The 20,737-nt window shown below is 32.3% G+C and overlaps 1 protein-coding gene across 2 annotated transcripts in view; it reads right to left on the bottom strand.

Moving 5' to 3' along the window:
- Positions 1 to 20,737, bottom strand: part of LOC116778878 (homeobox protein dve-1) — a 47,937-nt gene that overhangs the window by 20,135 nt on the left and 7,065 nt on the right. The window contains exons 2-3 of one of the 2 annotated variants that reach the window (XM_061529856.1): positions 10,727 to 10,768; positions 6,437 to 6,614 (exon numbers count right to left, since the gene is read on the bottom strand). In XM_061529856.1, the coding sequence (XP_061385840.1) occupies positions 6,437 to 6,614; positions 10,727 to 10,768 (220 nt within the window). The remainder of the gene's footprint in view (positions 1 to 6,436; positions 6,615 to 10,726; positions 10,769 to 20,737) is intronic. The other variant, XM_061529857.1, reaches the window with a different exon arrangement.

Here is a 20,737-nt window from a genome sequence, read left to right as displayed (position 1 = left end):
TGAGCGGTCAAAGTTATACTTTGATTTTTTATCGATTGATCGGAAGCTCAGCTGATTGCGTCTCTGTTGTTGCCGCCGAATTCAAAAGAGCCAGACATTTAGTTTATACGAATATAAATTTTACCGTATACATTGTAAAGTATAAAATCGTATAACACCGGTCATGATTAAATAATGATGTATTGTTTTACATAAAAAAACCTTCATACAATTATATCTAGGTTGTTATAATGCAGATATTATTGCAAGTATTTAATGTGTTTAGCGCAACTAACAAGATAAGCCTAGTTTTAAATCGGTTTAATATTAAGGTTTATTATAATTCCAACTAATAATAAAACATGATGTAGGTGATTGCGGTATGTCAGGTTGTTTGTGTGCGTGAAGCTGAATTCACGATTCTAATTGGGTTGAAGTGCACCGGATAATCTGTTAGTGATTGATGGAAGAACCACCCTCCAGAGTCACTTAATATACTATATATACACTTTTATATCGAATAAAATATATATTTTTTATTTTTTTCGGCTTCTTTATCAGCCAGTCCCTTCGTGACGTTTGTTGAAACAAATAGATGTTAATTTTGTAAAAATAAACGATTGTTAAAATCTAATTTGATTTAATAAAGTATTATAAAAAATACACTAATAGTAATATGCGATTGGACGTTAATAAAGCGGCATTAATCGTGAGCTAACCGTCAGCTAATCCGTACGTTGATCCGCGGATTATACTAATTCTTGCTGATACGGAATAATCAACTCTTTCGAATACAATCTCTAATAGAACGCGTTAAAGCTTTATTTTGGATGAGTGTGAATTAATAGAATTTTTGGTTATATAAAAATCAAAGATAGTTTCTGAATCAGTTCTAGGTGAAGCTTATTTTTAGAGCTTTTAGCAACACGGAAAGGCTCATATAGTAAAGGCTAGTACACACTAAGCAGAGTAAGCCGGATAAAGAGATTAGGCGGCCGCTACCCACCGGCCGGGATACATCTCCGACGGGATTACTTGAATCCGGATTTAGTTGAATATCGCCTTAGATAATAGAATTTCTGAATATATATTCATATAATGCATACAAATATTTTGATTAGAATATTCGCATTACTTATACATATTTGTATATCGTAGTTATTAGAATAATCTACGATTTCATCACTTTATATATATATTTATTTGTTTTTGCAATTATTAAAAAAAATTAACACAAAAATCTCTTTTACTGAACACTATATGATATAATAAAACTTAATAATACAAATAAAATTATTTATAAATGTGTTTTTTTTTTCATAAATCAATGCTGAATAATTGTATGCTAAGGAAAGTTGTACATCAAATGTACGTAAAAACATATGTTAACAAACACACGTTTAATTAACAGTTGTTAATTCTTTACATAAAAATCAATTATCATAATTAAAAAATATTAAGATTAATCAAGTCTATTTCAAGGCACCACATTTTTGCTTAATTATGACATTATCACAATAATTAATTCAAATTTGAGCCGATTATAGCGTATATATTATAATTTTTAATCACCAAATTCTCAGTTTATTATAAAATTTAAATTATAATAAGCAATTAGATATTTATGAATGCAAAAATAGAATAGTTAAAAACGTTTTATCTCTTTTTTATCAGTAGTTTAACCCATAGATTACTGTCCTCAGCTCCTGAGTTCTGTCGCGCTGTGGAAAATAATTTAGGCAATACAGTAAATATATTTAAATTATTGAGATAATTAAAAAATAATAATTAATTAATCTATTTTATTCAACACAGACGGAACTAAGAGTAGGTATTTTTTTGTGATCTCTCTCCGTCACATCGGTTTTAGAAAAGATAAATAAAACGCAAAAATAAGGAAAAATAAATTATTGCGTAACAAAACGGATATCCTATAATATGTTTGATATTAAATTTTTCATACAAATACAAGCCATCAAGTTATTAATAAGGAAAATAAAGTAATTATAAGACAAAATCCTTTTATAAGAGGTTATTTTAATTCGTTTAAAAAAGTCTATAAAGCATATACTTAAAGAGGCTGATATCAAATTATCTCTCAAATAAAATCAACAACGGATATAATTCAAATATTACGTGAAATATAAATAAAAAATATATAATAAGAAAATACGAATAGAATGTTAGCAAAGTTTAAGTAGAGAGATCCAACGAGCTCTTTGTCACCAGTTCATAGCACACACACATACATACATATACATGTATGTATACACTACACGGATCAGCCTTAAGCCGGATTACTCGACCGGATCAGGATGGTGTCTGAGGTCGGGAATATTACGGATTTTCGTATACGAGGACGCTATAAGATATAAAAAGTTAATACTCTCTCATACTTGGTAGGATTATCCTCGATACTAAAGGGTATTAATTAATGAAATGGGTGAAGAATATTCGTATCAAATTCCCTGTTTATAACAACGTTCAATACTTCAAATTTCATAATTTTTTGTGACATTTGAATATTAAATATAAACTGAGACAAAATTGTTATCTACTGTTATACTTCTTCGGCATTAATAATATAGAGACTTAGGGATAATGTCAAGTGGGGTCATTATCATTATTTAAAAATTATATTTACTTAGAAAAAAAACGAACTTATATACCTATTAACGATTATAACGGAAACGAAATGAGATAAACAATCTAATGGAAAATCAAAAAACAAAATATACATTTGAAAAGTTATGTAACCGTAACCATTGGGATACTGCGTTTGTGCCACTTTAATAAATAAACTATGACACCCTGAAGTCGAAGACTTTTTAATTCTTTATTATTTCATATTAATTTTAATATAACATTATTGACACAATTTAATATAAAATCTCAAAGCATTCAAGCTTTATGAATGTTTGTTCTGAAATTAAGGACATATGTGACTGTTAGAGTTTTTCGTAATGAATTTCAAAACAACCTTTGAATGTTTGAACGGGTTGCACTCAAATTGAAATGGAAAAAGGGAATGAGTAGGTGGTATAAATCGATACACGAGAGAGAGGGTAGCATTATCCGGATCATCTGGGCCGGATAAACCTCGTGTCGCCCGGAGATAAAGCAGAACTAACCCTCTCATACCCGGGACACGTAGAAACTCGGATTAAATAATATATACGATACATAAAATATAATAAATACATTCAAAAATACACGTCTACTAGTCGAGATGATCAGAATTATCTCCCGTATAAATTGATTCGATGCTATGTAGAAATAAAATGAAAACAAGTCCAGCGATCATTAAAACGATATAAAATGGAGCTCGTAAAATATAAATCACATCACATGTTTATTTAAAATTCTTGTTTGATTGATAACATACGTCCTACGGTCACACGTTGAATAGTTAATGTTAGTTAACATTATCATAAAGTATTTCCCATACAGCAATACTTTTCCGTACTTACGCATAAAGGTGTGCTATCAAAAATACGGGGCATAAAAAATAAATCGGCTTATCTTTAAAACCGGCTTCAGACGTTGTACAGTCGGCAGAAACATTTGAAAATTCTCTATATTGTTCATGTTGTATAGCTTTACGCTGAACTAATATATTCCGATGTGCGATTCCTTTCGTAATTAATGAACATATACATAATTCAAGAGCTCGTGGCCCGTGCTAATATATTAATCCGGTGCCAGTGTCTTTTTTAATAAAAAATTTCCAGACTATATGGTAAAAAATGTTAATTCACATATTACTATGTATAAATACATATATGATTTGAATAAAAATACACTAAAAGACACTAGGACAGAATGAGTGAATGCCTTTTGTTATAATAAATATTATTAGTGTTTTATTTATTTTAAAAGTAACCGTCCGTCGGTACTTACACGAATTGACAAAAGATATATCTCTGTAGTTATCCGAGGGTATTGTGCAAGCTAATCGCGGATCGGCGAGACTTGAAATTAATAATGATTTATAACACCCGATTAGAGCCGTTTGGTATTAACTCGCCACCGTTTCTTTGAATATCACGACGGATCACGCGCTGTATAATTATTATATCATCACTTTTTCACCTCTATTGCTTCCGTATTAGGACCACTTTCGTTTGCTATAATAAAGCAGGTGATGCTTATTCGACATCGGGGATATATTTAAATACTAACATACGTTATTCGGGACAAATGAGGCTATACATAGCTGAATGAAAAGCCGACAGCTACAAAGTATGTAACGTTAAAAAAAAAAAAAAAAAAAACATATAATACTATATCTAAAATCTACATCGGAATGCGTCTGCAGAACACCATTGCGTGTGACTAAATGCAATCATAATTATGTGGGAAAAGACTGTACTTTTTGCATACGCATTTTCTCAATGGAAATGATGATCTTGATAAATACAGAAAGTATGGACTTACTTACCAGCATAAGAGATTTGTCGGTTACATGGTAACCCTTTCAAAATTCACGCTACAATAATAATATGTTAAGATTCTAATGTAAGATAACAAAATTTCCACATTATTTCACGCATCGAACCCGTAACGAAGACGACGAATAAATGATTATTAATCGTTTCATTATAATAATAGATTCTATAGTAATATTATTTACATTAATCCGTTTAACGTTATATTATTTCAACTCGGCTCGTTATATAAGCCAAGTGAACCGAGAGAATACAGCGTGTATGAATGTCTGTTGCGTGTGTGCCAGCTTATACGTTGAGCTCCTTACCGGGCGGACGGGATGTCCCGGATTAGATTTAAGGGGTAAAAGAACTAGAGCGAGACAAATATACGGATTTACATGAAAAAGAACAGGACATACGATCAGATTTAGAGATTATGATTTATAAAGAGAATGAATGGGAAATTATTACGCAGGATACACACGGGTGGGAATTAAAGTTCGGTGTATAGCTTCATGTATTTATAGTTGCCGATTTATCATATTTGATTCTGATGAAATTAAACTTTGAATTTTTTAAGCAATAATTCGTGTGCCAATTTATACATTTATATATATAAATCTTTTTTACACAACATAGACGTATAAATATAAGAGTTTATATGCCAATATAAAGTTAAATGGCACTTGTAGCATATATATCCATGTAATCTCTCAGATCATTGTACGTAAGATATCAGTAAATCAATTACACCGTCAGATTAACGCCGAGATGGACACGGTCTCAACAATGGGGATCGCGCGTGACTACCAATAAACTAAGTTATTTATACAAGTATCGTTTTAATGTTGGAACGGATTTTAATAAAAAAAAATAACAAGATTACTCTGAAAAGACTTTGAATAAAGCTATATAAAAGTATTATTTAATAAGCATTGTTTATACGAACATGACATGTATGTTTGTATATACGAAAACGTTCCTCAAACCTCTTAAAATAAGAATTCGCAATGTCTGAAGCTCATGAAATTCAAACTGGCAATCGTATCGTGAATTACGGCAATTAATAAAGTATAGCGAATTAATTATCTGATATATATTATAAATAATACAGTCAATACTGTTTTTATTATACGCTTGAATAAAATTGGTGGCCGGAAGCTACGAAACCGGACTGCACAGTATACCTTTTTGTGGTGCGCTTTACGTGGACCGATTGTGATATTAATTCAGTGCTACAGTTATAAATTCCTGTCACACCAATATTTGAATTTACATAAAAGGTTTAAACAGTTGAGATATATGGAACAATTAAATTGATATTGTAGAAATTCAAGCCTTGTTTTATGTATTTTTTTTTAAGTTTTTATTGTTTGTCATATGTGTAGTAATACTTAAAAGGCTACACAGGAACAAAAACTATGTAAATCTTACTTATATTATAAATACGAAAGTTTGTGAAGATGTTATTAAGTAAGTTTGTTGCTCTTTAACGCAAAAAGTATTCAATGGATATTGATAAAATTTTATAATAATATAGGTCATATATCAAAATAAAATATAGGATAAAATTTATCCAGGAATTCCAAGTAGTGTCCCCGTGTTCAGGGTATAACAGTTGTATTGTATATGATGTCACGTGACACAGACTGTGCTGTGACCAACAGCGGTTTACAATTTCTAATCTTTTAGCACGCTTTATATATTTATCTCTGCGCTCAACTTCGATGTTCACGCGGCCGAAGTAACGGGCAAAAACTAGTTTTGAATAAATTGAAAAATTTGTCTTATATCACAACACTTGTTCCTCCTTCGTTTAAAAATATTTGGATGAATTTTTATTATCAACTAAAGTTAAATGCAGGAGAATTCAAAGAAGAACCCACTGCAGTCCATATAATAATAAAGTCATATCGAGGAAATAGTTCTAACATAAAGTGTAAAGTAACACAACGATGGGTCGATTCTAAAATAATGAATGATGAATGAAATCTTTGTTCCATAATATTAAAGCCTATGACACCGACCTGTTATTCCTTTATTGAGGAGGTTGTTGAAGGCCTCCTTCTTTGGCGACAGGTGAGGTGTGTGCGGTGTGAGCGAAGGTCGATCGTGTACCGGCGCGGAGGGCGGCCGCGGCACCGCCCGCTCCTCTGGCGATCGTCGTGGTGGTGTCTTACTGCGGCGCAAATCTGATGACAGACTCTGAAACAATATAACCAAAATATACACTTTTGATCCATATACTATCATAGTAATACTAACATAGCAAAAAAGTTTCTAATTTCAAATAAACAATAAAAATTGTAAAGGAATAATAAAGATTCGTCTAAAATAATCCACACATAAAACAACAGAGTCAACGGTCTATAGTAATCTAACAAAAGTCGAACCACTTAAGGCAAGTAAATTCAAATTGGACACTTGTTCATTGCGTCAGATACGAATCGTTCTTGAAATCAGCCACTGATTGCGCTCATTGCGACCGCAGTTGACTCGCGAATCATCGTAACGAGATTTGTGAAACGTCACAGACCATAAATAAACTTACATTAAATTATAACTTACTGAAACTCTTACATACATACCCTTGTCATGACAATTTAATGGTGTTATCAAATAAATAATGTGATGGACTAAGTAAGAGAAAACGACTACGAAGACGAAATAGTTAATAATTATTATGAAGCATATCATAGACAACAATAAAATACTTTAAACAAGGAAGCCACTGGTCATACCGATACCCGACAGATCTGTCTAATATCGTATTGGAATTTGTGATGCCGTTTGACCCCTGTTAACCCAGATTACGCTTCTCGGCGCCTGATTCGTCCTCGCGCCTGATTGTGTTGTGACACAAACTGTAATGTATTATGTGCTAACTCTACAATCACGGCTGCACAATTACGCTTCGGAACGCTTCGGACGGTATAGTTACTTGTAATTGGTGTGCTTTTATCGGCGTCTCCATTTGCATTTCGGATTCAGTTTTCGAAGTTCAGGAAGGCCCAGCTAGAACTTCCATACTAATTCCCTTCATGTACACGAGTGTTTGATAAAGGAAATACTTAGAATAATATATCAAGACCATATTAACTAAAGCACCATCTGTACACTGTCATAACTCCTGATATACCCGTCGTGAATAGTATTTAATCTACGTTAATGTGAATTATAACAACAACTGATAATTTAAAAGATTTCAATATTTAATTTATGAATGTATAACGTGGGAAATATTGATAAATTTGATACTTGTTTATATTAAGAATGAACGCTAATTAACAAATAATCAATAAACAAATAGGCGTAGAGCATGATGATATCGCTATCACCAACAAAATTTCACAACACGAACCATTGTTAACGGTATTAGTAACGACGTTTTATATTCTTAAAGAATTATAATTCCCGTAATAAAATTATTGCGACACAAGTTTTATCAGACAGATTGATATAAAGTATAAACCTCATCCGTAAGTAGGTAACTAAATAGTGTTAGCGCAAACAAAGCTCAACTACTGTCACTTACATTAATGTCATGTAAGATCACACGGAATAATACATGTTTAATGTTTGCAGACTTATCATTAAATGCTTTTATTTAAATACTATTATTATATTGTAAGGCAGATTTTACACTATTGTTTTTCCATAACAATCTTGTTAGAAAAATTTGATTGAATCCATTTTATTTTAGCTAACATTTCTTCACGCAGGCTATGAGGAAATCGCAGTGATATATTCAACCCGAATGATAGTTTTAAACACATTAAAAAAATTATCAAAAACTATTATTCGTTGTATAATCCGTCCTAGATAATTTCAGTATCAAGACCAGTTGCTCGGCAGATCCAGACAAGGATCAAAACTTATCAGATGAGCTATGACACACAGATACCCAAACACGATAGTAAAATTTACATAGCATTACGCGTTTTGTATGTAAGCCGATTAATTTATGTCCCATATATTTGTACGAGATAGCGTTTAGAAACATCTTGTATTTATATATCATGAAGGCTTATCTTTTAATTCTTCAGCTGTCATCGGGATTAGTTGATGTTTTTCTGTATGCGGCCATTTTTGAATTTTTTTTAATATAATATAATAAAATGACATTCTTAAATCATGCATATGAATGTTATTCGAGTAAGGTTCGAGTTCTGGAAGTTTCGTAAAATAGGATTAAATAATTATTAAATTAATTATCGAATAAACTTTCTCTATAATGTTAGTATGAATATTGTATTGTAATTGAATTTTACATATTGTGTGACGATAAAAAATATTTTTTTCATAAAATTTGCTTCATCAATGTACGAGAAGGTTGCGCTATACTGTTTTAACAAATATACAAATTAATATATGAAACTAAATTGAATGGAAGTTTTTTTTATAATGGACGTTAATTTATATACAAAAGTACGATAGCATTACTTTATGACGATATTGAGATAACAGTGTTACGTTCGATACACACGGACCGACAGTTAGGAGAATCAATTACAAAATCATTATAATATTTAGATGTATATTCATATGGTTTCTTTCATAACAAATAGTTCCTACGGTTTGAATTGTTTTAAAAAGACAGACGTTGTAATTTTTATATGCATGTACATGTTATTTAAAGAGTGTTATTTATATACTTTTTTTTATTGATTTAATTATTATGAATGTTATAAATTCATAACAACGATAATGTATATGCAAACATACAAATATATATACGGATTTAGTATGTTATGATACGTTCTCCGTTATAAGGCACTTAATGACCGTGTGTTAGATAATTTGTACCAAATCTGGATTTATGTTCGACGCGTTGTAATTACATCAGTGAGTTATCTCAACGATCGTCACCGTGCCACGGACGTGACCCTTCGTTTTTTTTTTCTACAACTATAATCACGGCTTTACGGATAAAATGATAAACTACTCGATATATAAAATATTACGCAAGTCGAATATATTTGTATCATTACGAACGTCTCCGTAATATCACGTTCAAAGTTGATGTTAAAATGTATTAAAAAAAAAAAACTGTAAATTTCATCATGATTCCAAGAAAAGTAATCGTTCAGTTGTATGCAGGCTTATTTAATACCAACACAAAATAAAAAAATACTCTAATAAGACCTAGCAAATATAATAATCCTTAAAGAAGAAAGCCTCATGATGAATTAATTTCGCGAATTCTTCTGACATGTCAGCAACTTGAAATGAATTTTAATTGGACCTATTTGGATGAATGGTCATTAACTAATACACTTAATGCGTGTCATTAACCATATGTTTTTACGGTTAGAAGTTTTAACTTGATAATTTAAGCTAAACACAATTATTTACACACCAAACCGGTGTCACATTACGTACCGAAACTGAATATTATGACTTTAATGCGTTTTATTGCCTCAAACCCGTCCAACTTAAGTACGGCAGTAGCTGTAAGCTCGTTTATCTTCAGACTCTGGTTAAGCTCAATAAGGATAAGAAGTCGTCGCTTGTTAACATTTGTGTCAGCCGGCACTACTCATTTTAAGACATATGATCTACTTGCTTTAGTCATTCGTAGACTATAAAGATTCAGAGATATTCATGGAAGCAAATAGTTGCTGTTCGTACTCCAAGGACTACAGATAGATTCAGGGTGTCAGCAAAATTAATATGAATTTGCATGAAGGAAACAGGAACTGAAGATAGTCGAAGTTTTTACCCAACAATATGTAAGCTATTAAAATTATCTTGTGATATTTTACAACGTTATTAAAAAGATCAAAAAGAATTAACATCAGAAAGCCAATTTCACCACAATTTTTTTTATCTCAAATGAGTAACATTGGATTATTCATATTATATAACTTTAATTTTAATAATTCTTAATTCTATTAAATAAACAAGACGTTTGTTTTCTTTGCGGCGATGCTGAAACAGTACTTTCTCACCATCGAACAACAGTTAGGGTGGTCTATTCCTATGCAGGTCGTACTTCTGGTCTTACCTCATTTATTCCAAGGGCATACGATTGTCTTGTTATACATCCGTCGTAGTACGAGTCGGGAACGACAAGAATACTATGCCAGTGGGATAATATAACCGAAATCTCATATTATATTTACAGTATCTAATAAAAATTTAAGCGATTTTTATATAAAAAAAATCCTTTTTAAAACATATCAAACTATTGAGAAGATTTACTATAGAAACTTAGTAACGGGCACGATTAAAAATATAATTATATTTTGATATTTAAAATACGAGAATAAATTATGGTGATGCTGTTTGCAGAGTTAGTATATAAAAAAATGTACCGTCTTTTTCAGCATGCTCCAATTCAAGAGAGAAACGCGTTCCTGTCGAAGAAAAATATATCTTTATAAATCACAATTATGGACACCATTATTTTTTAAGTAAAGCTTTAAATTTGGTAACTTTTATATTATTATTATTATTTATTTCTTTATGAATTTTAATAACTAAATAAAACATTAAATAAAGGTTATATCTTTCCAATGTTAGTTCCTAAATAAATAAAAACTCTAATTATCATATTAATTGACTGTCAATTCCCTAATTCCCACGTTCGTTATTACATGTCAAATATTTACCGAATTCCTTATCTTTGCTTACAAATTAAGTGTAATTTGTCTCATTGATGATACGGATGATATTTTTCAATGGACATTTCATATCAAACGTTACTCATAACAACGAATATATGGCTTTGTATGTATATGATATGATTCTAAATATTATACACAAATAGTACCAATGTAGGATTGAATCGGAACTGTGTGAGCAAGACATTAGCACTGGTCCGCTACTTGGGCGTAATTAGTGTCATTTGTACTATTTTTGGACGGGATAAACACAGGAGGGCATTTTGTGGACGCCAGCGGCCACTTAATTGGAAACAAATGGTTCAGGCTTCAATGTGCTAACTTAATTTGTTGGGCTTTAGCTAACGTGTGAGCAATAAACGGAAGATCGTGGTTACATCAGGTTTACTGTTATAAGGTTAAATTAAAAACTATGTGTGTTTTTAGTTATATAGTATCTACTTACAGATTTGTTCATAATAAATAAAGGGATAAATATCTCTAAATAAGCACTTTCTTAATATATTAGCATGGGAAGGTAACAAACGTATTTTTGATTAAATTTGACTAAAATTCAGATCGTTGCCATTATTCTGACCTAAATTTTCAGTTACAATTGCAATCAGTTTTCTTTAGCCCGTAAGTATAGGTTTTAATATAAAACTTGGAAACAATCATTAAGTCTCCGTCATCGTTTTTGTAATGTAAAATTACAAGAAGTGCATCCAATCTCACTTACAAAAGCGACGAAAGTATTAAATAATAAAAATACCCAACGGTTTTTACACATATTTCCTTCCATTCAGAAACTGTATCAATAAAATTAACAATACACAAAGTATAAGTAAAATTATTTCAAAAACAAACATCCGTTGATATTTTCATAAACGCTATCAATAAAAGCATATCAATACATAATATTCAATAAAAAATCTTTAAACCCAAATCCGCTCATGATAACGAATCCCGAACAAGACACAAAAACTATCCAACGTCCGTCAACGCTATCAATGATCTAATCAAATTCAAAAAAAATAATCTCGTAATCGTCTGAACAAAGCACGGACACCGACTACGGAGCGATAAAGAAATCTGTGCAATCGATTAATCCGCCTGTGATAGATAGCTGCCTCATTAACTTTATCTATAGAACGCACAGATTATCCTCGTGACTTTATATATATATATATATATATATATTATGTATCTATTGAGACTTTCGATATATTCGTTAAATATTTAAAGACATTTGGTGGGATTCTTCTTATGATAGCTGAGACAGTAACATAATACGGGATTAATTGAGTATTAAAATAGCTTATCGAATTGAATACGGATAATTATATTTTTAATCTATAAGCTGGGACGATGTTTTGTTCATAATTTAATAAACCGTAAAATATAAATGAGGTTTAATAATATTCTGCTTAAATTGTTAAAAATGTAATGTACAAAGCTATAAAATTAGCCTCATTCAAATGTATGTAGGTAATTTTTAATCGTAACAATCTCAGCAATCATTTTTTTTATTTCTTATCCATATCCTAATCCAAGATCTAAGATATCAATGGAATAGACGATTTGTTACAATTCTGATATTATTTTTCATATTCTAGTCTGTTTAATGCAACCAAGTCATTTAAAGATAAATAAATAATAAATACTCCATGTGTAATATCTTCCAGTAAATTCGACTTCTTTAGGTACTTCAATATCTATAATTGTTAGTAGATATCATTCAGACAATTATAATATTATCATAACTCGTATACTCCAGATATATACACTCAAAGCGTTACTGTCCGTAATCTATCAGGAGATTATGTATTCGCCTGATGATTATCTCTAATTAACATTCAAGTAGATGCGATTAAATGAAATAACCCAGTTAAAACATCAGCGACACTACAGATACACAGCGAGGCTATCGGTGCGCTTGAATAATAAACTTGATTGTTTTTACGACGTGGGTCATAAATTATGCAATATTGCAATATTTTATAAGGAGCGTCTAGCTCGCGTTGGAACTCTTGAAACGCAGTAACAACAAAAAGCTATGAATGGGACCGCGGCGGAGCTCGGGGCACATTAGATATTATTGACAAAACTTCCTTCTCAATTAATATGCATCGGCAGGTAATGTCGCGGACGTGCGCCTGCGTCGCTGCGCCGAGCGCCGCAGACTACATTTTCGCATGCGCGACACATCCATGCAAAATTTTAGGCGGGATGCGTTTGCTGATGTAAGAAACGTCCAGTAAAAGTAGCCATACTTTCCATCAGCGCCTCTTTGTCTTCGCAGTTCATTGCCTCCGAGACAGACAGAGAAGGAGTTCGACGATGATGTTTGGACAACGCATATCGCATTCGGTAAAAGCTGGTTTTGAGGACCGCCAGTGTACATTCCCATGCAAGGTATGCCCGCAGGAGCTATGTCGGCAATTTAAATATTACGGCTACTCAAAAACGTGAGATGTAAGTAGCAAGAAAGCCCGTGTGGGCTTCGAGCTTGCGAAATTTGGATGCAGCGTATCCGAGCGAAAAAATATTATATTTAATTATAAGGCGACATTTTTTGAAATTAAATTGCGGTTGTTATTCCTCTCGATTTAAGATTCCATTTAACATTTTACGAATGTTTCCAAAAACACTAAAGTTTTGTAGGCGAATGAAATATGTAATGCCAAAATGTTTCCGTGATATATATTACATGGTTATATTTAGGAATATGAGGATATCATTAAAAATTCCGTCAAATGTCAGTCGCGATGGTACGTACAATAACCGTTCCCATGGCGGCACATAAAAATAATATTCAAATGGATTCACGCGCGCGCGCCTCCGTCCGAATTTTGCAAAGTCTTTTGATGCGCCCGCGTCGATTCCGGCAAATCCGTCGCGTCGGAAGTGCGTGGCGCGCGCTCTGACGCTAGCCATATTGAATCGATATGCTCACATGTCATTCACCTCGATCGGAACCCCCGATCCTAGGTATCATAGACCGTTATTGGGCAGATTAAGAAGCCGCCCGCGACATCGCTATCTGTAATAACTAGCTGACATTATACTAATAACGCGCGACATGTGAATTTAAATTCATTTATAAGTTGAAGTGGCCGCTGTTTTACATATTATGGTCTTCGCATGATACATGGACATATAAATTGAATTATAATGAGACTATAACATCGAAGCATACTTAATTAACCAATTAGTATATATTTTGACAATACAGTCCGAATGTCGAAAGATAAATTAGGAGCGCTGCAAATTATCGACATTTAGTATTCCTCTCACTAATCCGTGTGATACGTATACGGTCACACAATGCACTTATTATTCGACAGTTCAGTTTCTAAGTAAAGTGCATTGGGATTGAATACATCGTTGTAATGACGTGTGCGTCTGCCCTTCGAATGACTGAATATTAGTTACAAAGAAGTTTGTTTGAACACAACTTGAAAGAATGTTGCATTATTATCGGTAATCCGTTGAAACTGTTGTTAGAACATTCTCATTCTGAACGTACGCGTACCAGGAAAAGCAAAGATGAAATATTTATGGAATTTGATTATAAACCACTCATAATTTTGTCCACCGACAGTAATTGTCGTAAACAATTTGAGAAATCTCATTTTAAGATGGAAACCTTACAATCAGAGTTTTTGTCCCGAGCTCCAAACGTGTCGGGGAATCAAAACAGAGGGATTCTGTTAAGGCAATTAAGGAGATCTTTCTTGTAAGTGAGGTAGCGCTTACCTGCATTTTATGACTTCGACAATGAATAAGAAATCCGTGGCATTGTTTATCCCATTACGTCAGTTAAATCTTTTTAAACAACAACTTTACAAATAGGATCATCTGCCTAACGGTACGCCCGGGTGAATATCAATGGTGTCTACCTGATTTATAATTTATGGTTCAAAAGTTAACATGGAGCAGAAACGAATAGAAGCGAAATAAAATATTTATTTGCTTCAATATATAACTTTAGTGAGATATAAAGAAAGGAATATATTTAAGATTTGTCTTGAAATAACAAAATACATTATATTCAATATATCATATTTAGCTGTTTTACCGAGAACATAGGAATTATAAATTTAAGAATTTTTTGTTGGGATCACATTTCAGGTTTTGGCTGTATAGAATAATTATCTTTGAGACAGAATGTAATAAAATTTGAGTAGACTTTAAATCTAGTCATACGTAACACAGCTTCTGTCACTATATTTCTTTAAAAATTATTCTTTTTCGTAACAAATAACCATAATAATATAACAATAAAATAGTATTTTCGTCTATCCATAGATCATTATCGTTTGGAACAACATATTTTGCTACGACCGTAAGATTAGTTCCCAAAGTATTTCAGCCACCTTAACATAATGTATTAATAGAGAAGTTATTTGACGTCCATTGTCTACATATGACAAGGATCATGATTCATTGTCAATCTATCAGTGAGTGCGCATCTCGGCTCTGGAAGCTGCCACAAAACAGAGATTAGAGTTCGTTCACACAGGATTTTATTCCTCTGCATCGTATCGATGCGCGGACGCATATCAGTGCACTCTTACTCATTTGTTGTTGTAATTGTAAAAGGGATGGCGGATGAGATAAGTGGGTCGATGACATTTGGCCGCCCGATTACTACGATTATGCACTTTGAGCGTTGAACTTTACCAGCTTTGATATGCTGTTGATGTATTTATCATAGCCTTTCCCGAAACACATAATGATGAATAATTGTATGCTGTAATCTCCTTATAGGTCCTAAGCACCATATTTTGTAAATAAATGTATATTTACTGTCACTTAAAACAAAAAATCGATGGCAGGTGTATGCATATTAAAACGATTTATGGGACCGCCCTAAGCGTGTGCGTATTATCCGTCTGTTATTCGCCGTTTATGATGTATTTTTTTTAAGTTTGTAAATTATAATTGGCATGATCGCCATTATTTGTATACTATTTGACCACAAAATATAAATTCCCACAAGCGTACTAAAATAACATCGATAACAACATCTACACGATACACCACTATTACCGCTATCGCATCCGTCCGATAGCTAGCCGTAATCTATTGTTAAAACCGACGTTTGTGACCACAGACATTAGTATAACTTTAATATTACACTTTGTGTTATGTTTATATCAATTATATACTTCATTCTTTGATAATAATTTATTGCTTATACAGTTTGAGATCTAAGATTTTCGCGAGTTTTATTCATTTAAATGAAACTAGTATTATTCGGATATACTACGCGGATTTTATTATTTAAAAACTTATCTAAAAATCCGCGTAGTATATCCGAATAATACTAGTTTCATTTAAATGCTTATACAGTTTCTCTAAATGATACATATATTTTTATGTCTTATAATTATTGATCAGCGGTATTCTTTTCCTTAATACATATCATGCTTCAACACAACTTACAATCGGGACGAGATCAACATCTAGACCAGGGTTACGATGTCAATTGGCGATTTAACTATAGCCGGCATTAAAACGTGCATTAATCAGACGCACAGATTCTAAATATAGGCACTTATGCTATCACCTATCCCGGAGCTGATGTCAGAGAGCTCTAAATTGGAGTGTCAAAGGGCTAGACGCTAGTTAGTTCCTATTAAAACTCTATATAAACTCTGATTTCAGCGTTAAATAAATAAATAACCTATCAGTTATAAGCGTACAACTGCTCCGTAAGTGAAAATTAGTCTGTTTGCAATTATGTTGGCATTGATGCAAGATATTACGCCAATTACGCACCTTGCAGATGTAGATGCGTGTTTAATTATAGTGAACGTTGACGATATGTAAATTCGGTTCGTATCATTGCAATCGTATTACTTATAATATTACAAAGAATATTTTACGTACCACTCATATTATTTAATGTAAGTTACGGCGCCGCTAACAATGTGAATACGTTACGCTTTTTGTTTTAATTGATATGGATACTTTAACGACCGTAATATTACTTAAGATAAACTTATATAAGTTAAAGCTTGAAGTAGCTAAATTGTGCTTTCATTACTAAACACGACAAAAGCATGAAGCACCCGCATGTGATTATTATTGGAAATTAATAGTATTTAATGCTAACCGTGTGTGTATCCGTGTATGTCGCCGCTCGGGACTCAGGGCGGGACTGCAGCGTAAAGAATAAATAACACTTAGATAATAATAAATTAAAAAAAAACTTCTATAACAGCTGTATAACATATAAATCCAAATAATGTTTTAGAACATAATATAATAGATTAACAATAATATTATTATTTAAATGTCTCTAGCTTATCGAGATATACACATTATTAAAATTAATTCAAGTAATATGTTATGTTCGGAAAGACACGCGCCGGTTTGATAACCTTCTTTGCTTTTGGAAACTCGTTTAAGGAATATAAATAACAGATATTAAATTAAATAAAATAACCTGATGAGAAGAATTCGTTCATTTAATTTATTATAGCCATATATGTATATAGACAGTTTCATGGACAGAGTTTAACTTACGTAAAAACGTATTGTAGTCCTAGCAACAAGGAAATAAGGAATAGAACACTGAATAAGTATAAATAACGAAAGCCATATCATAAATACGTTAAAAAAGCTCTCCTAATCCGTCCCACCCACACAGAAGCGTTTCGCGTAAACATCGCGTACTACATGTGGGTAGGCTAATGATAGTGGGTTTCCGCCGCGTCACACCTGAGAGCCCATAACCGACATCGGGTTATAGATACTAACCCCCCAACCCCTTAATTCAGTTTGAAACGCACTTTGCGTACACACCAACATAGAGCTGTTAAAACTTTAATAATATGTTACATAGTTACAAATGTACGTACTAGTATATTTACATTTATTTATTTTTAATAGTATTAATTAGCTTTATTTAACATGCGAATCGTTTATTTAATAGCTACTCCTAATCGTTTTTGGTTTCGGTAACTAATCAATTAAGCTAATGTTATTAATAGATGATATATGCGTATAAATGCCTGAATATTAATGATTGCGTTAATAGGCTACCATTTATTTAACAGCATTTTATACAAGTTTTAATTGCCTACTATTCTTTAAGATAATATGGATGTTATTGGCCCTTGATAATTTTTAGAGCTGAGTTCAATAAATATTATTTTAGCAACGTTGCAACATCTCTCGATATTTCCTACAGAGACATGTTGAACGTATTACGAGCGAGTACAAAGACTCTAAGAATTAAAAGGAAAAAGTTCAATTAATCCTAATTTGCTCGCTAAGATTAAGCCGGCGATATGGCATTCTGTGGAACCCTTTACTTCAACTCCGACCCCATTCCTTTTTAAGCCGCTTTAAAAGGAATTCTATAAACAAAGGACTTATAATGCGTAACGGACTGAGAATCTTTCGGAAACGTATCAAGATTTTGGTGATATTTTATAATACATTTTATATCGTAATGACGATTACATAACGAAGTATCTATTAGAGCGTCAATAGAGCAGTCAGCTAGTATAACGTTCAATGACAATGAACCTATCCCGGTGGGGCAAACTAAGTTTTTGCTGCCACTCCGCATGCTAACAAGATTGATAATAATTCCCTTTTTAATTAGTGTATTTATTTGCATAAACAAGCTCCTATCCCATACTAGGACGTGCATTATCATGATTGTTTTTTTTTTTTTACTAAAAATGTATTCTACGCAACGGTTATCGTGTGATAGTAATCACATCCGCCGATAGATCGATAAAAGAGGGCGCAACTGTGGCGATCCATGAGTACCTAACAGCAAAATATTATAATCGTCAATTTTAACAGCTAACACATTACAGATGAGAGCGTTCAGATTGTCGGCCGATACGTCCTGGACTCATTAATTACTTAATTCGAATGTGTGCGTAAACACGTGATTTCTAAAGTGCAATTACTTTTTTTTTTAACGCAATAGATAATATTTTGAAGCTTATCGCTCTGTGCTCATGCATCGTAACGTTATTTACATGTTTTTCATTTACTTTATAACGCAAAACAGCTCTCATTAAATATAGGTTCGTTTATATACAAATCGGTAGCGCTCTATATTTTCTATATATTACAAACAGAGAAACTTTATATTTTCTACGTATATAAAAATACATATATCTTATCCATACCTGACACTGGAAATATGTATTCAAATATTATACTTTACCAAAATTTTCAGAAGTAGGTATATTGAGAAGATATTGTAAAATATCGTCGTATCGGAATTTCAACTTTACGACATAAAAAAAGTGTTTCTAATTCAACATATAATCCATAGTGATGCTATAAATATGAAAATAAAGTTCTCTGTACGTAAATATGTCGTTTTTAGATGATTCCAAACGGTTTTGGTATTTAAGAAAGAATCCTCTCTGAAAATCATTTGATACTTTTTTACGGCCATAGTCGAACACTAAACGCTCGTTTTTATATAAAAAGCATCATTGGCAAACCAGTTTAAATCGACTGTAGAATATAATCTATTTGGTATGTCATTATCCGATGCAATGCAATTCATTACCCTATTACATAAAATGTAACAAAAACTAAAAAAAGCTTTGCATGACGTCGTTATCGACTTATTAACATAGACATGTTTTTAACAATGGATTACTGTTGTATCTGTGTGTGTGCGTGTGTGTTTTGTCCGTGTGTTGTGTTTCGTGTGTGTGCGTTTCCGTCATTTCCATGCGCGGGAGTTGATCGCAATGATTGCTCACGCGTTTCGCATCACTCACCCTTACCCTCGGGATAACTCGTTTAAACACAATTTACATACTTACTATGCATACAGGGATATTTTTTATTTTAAGTTAATCTAGGAAATCGAACGCTCGTTTGCCTATAACGTTTATTCAACGTACTCTGTACTCTTACTTAGCATACAAAGCGGTATACGTTTTTTCGCGAGACATGTATATGGTAACTTGTTATGATTTATTGGTATTGCTGTTACTTATCAATACTAATGATTACTTTATTATATCACGATAATATTAATTCAACATATATCCAAAAGAAAACCTGTCTGGTTACACTGCAATGAGAAATCGAGACGAATGATTATTATTAATAATAAATGCTATAGGAATTAAAATAATTTAACCTAAAGTCCGTATTGTTATTTTAATAAATAGCACAATACAAATTCAACAAGTATTTTAACGCAAGGCGTGGCGGCGGACCCCATTGTTTATCCCACGATTAAAACCAATTCAAATACTAACTCGCACTCAAAAATTAAGCTAGAGTGGTGCTCTGGGGTCTTTTGTTTTAGACACAATACTCACTCCGGCTCCCGCTACTATAAACGAAAAGAATTAACAAAGCTGGATATTCACTGGAGGGTATTTAATAAAAAAATCACAGGCTTTACTTACTTACTTCATACATATAATGTTATGTACTCACGGCCGACTAACGAATAAAATATCATTAATTAAGTCTAGTCCAGCTATATCCCGCTCATAATAATGCTCGAATAGTTATTGCGGTACGCAAATTAGTCGGCCTGTGAATCCTAATACGAAATCAAATATAAATTAACACTAATATCCACACGTGGTTCTATAGGTAATGATCGCATCTAATTAAATTTTATTATTCATTAGCAAAATACTATTCATTTTGACATACCCAATACTATACGTGGTAACAGTCAAAGTATTGTAAATAATATAGTTTTGT

Source organism: Danaus plexippus, chromosome 6 (genome assembly GCF_018135715.1).
Source record: "Danaus plexippus chromosome 6, MEX_DaPlex, whole genome shotgun sequence".
In the NCBI taxonomy this organism is placed as follows: domain Eukaryota; kingdom Metazoa; phylum Arthropoda; class Insecta; order Lepidoptera; family Nymphalidae; genus Danaus; species Danaus plexippus.
The sequence above is the reverse complement of the archived record's forward strand: the minus strand, read 5'-3'. Positions and strand labels throughout refer to the sequence as shown.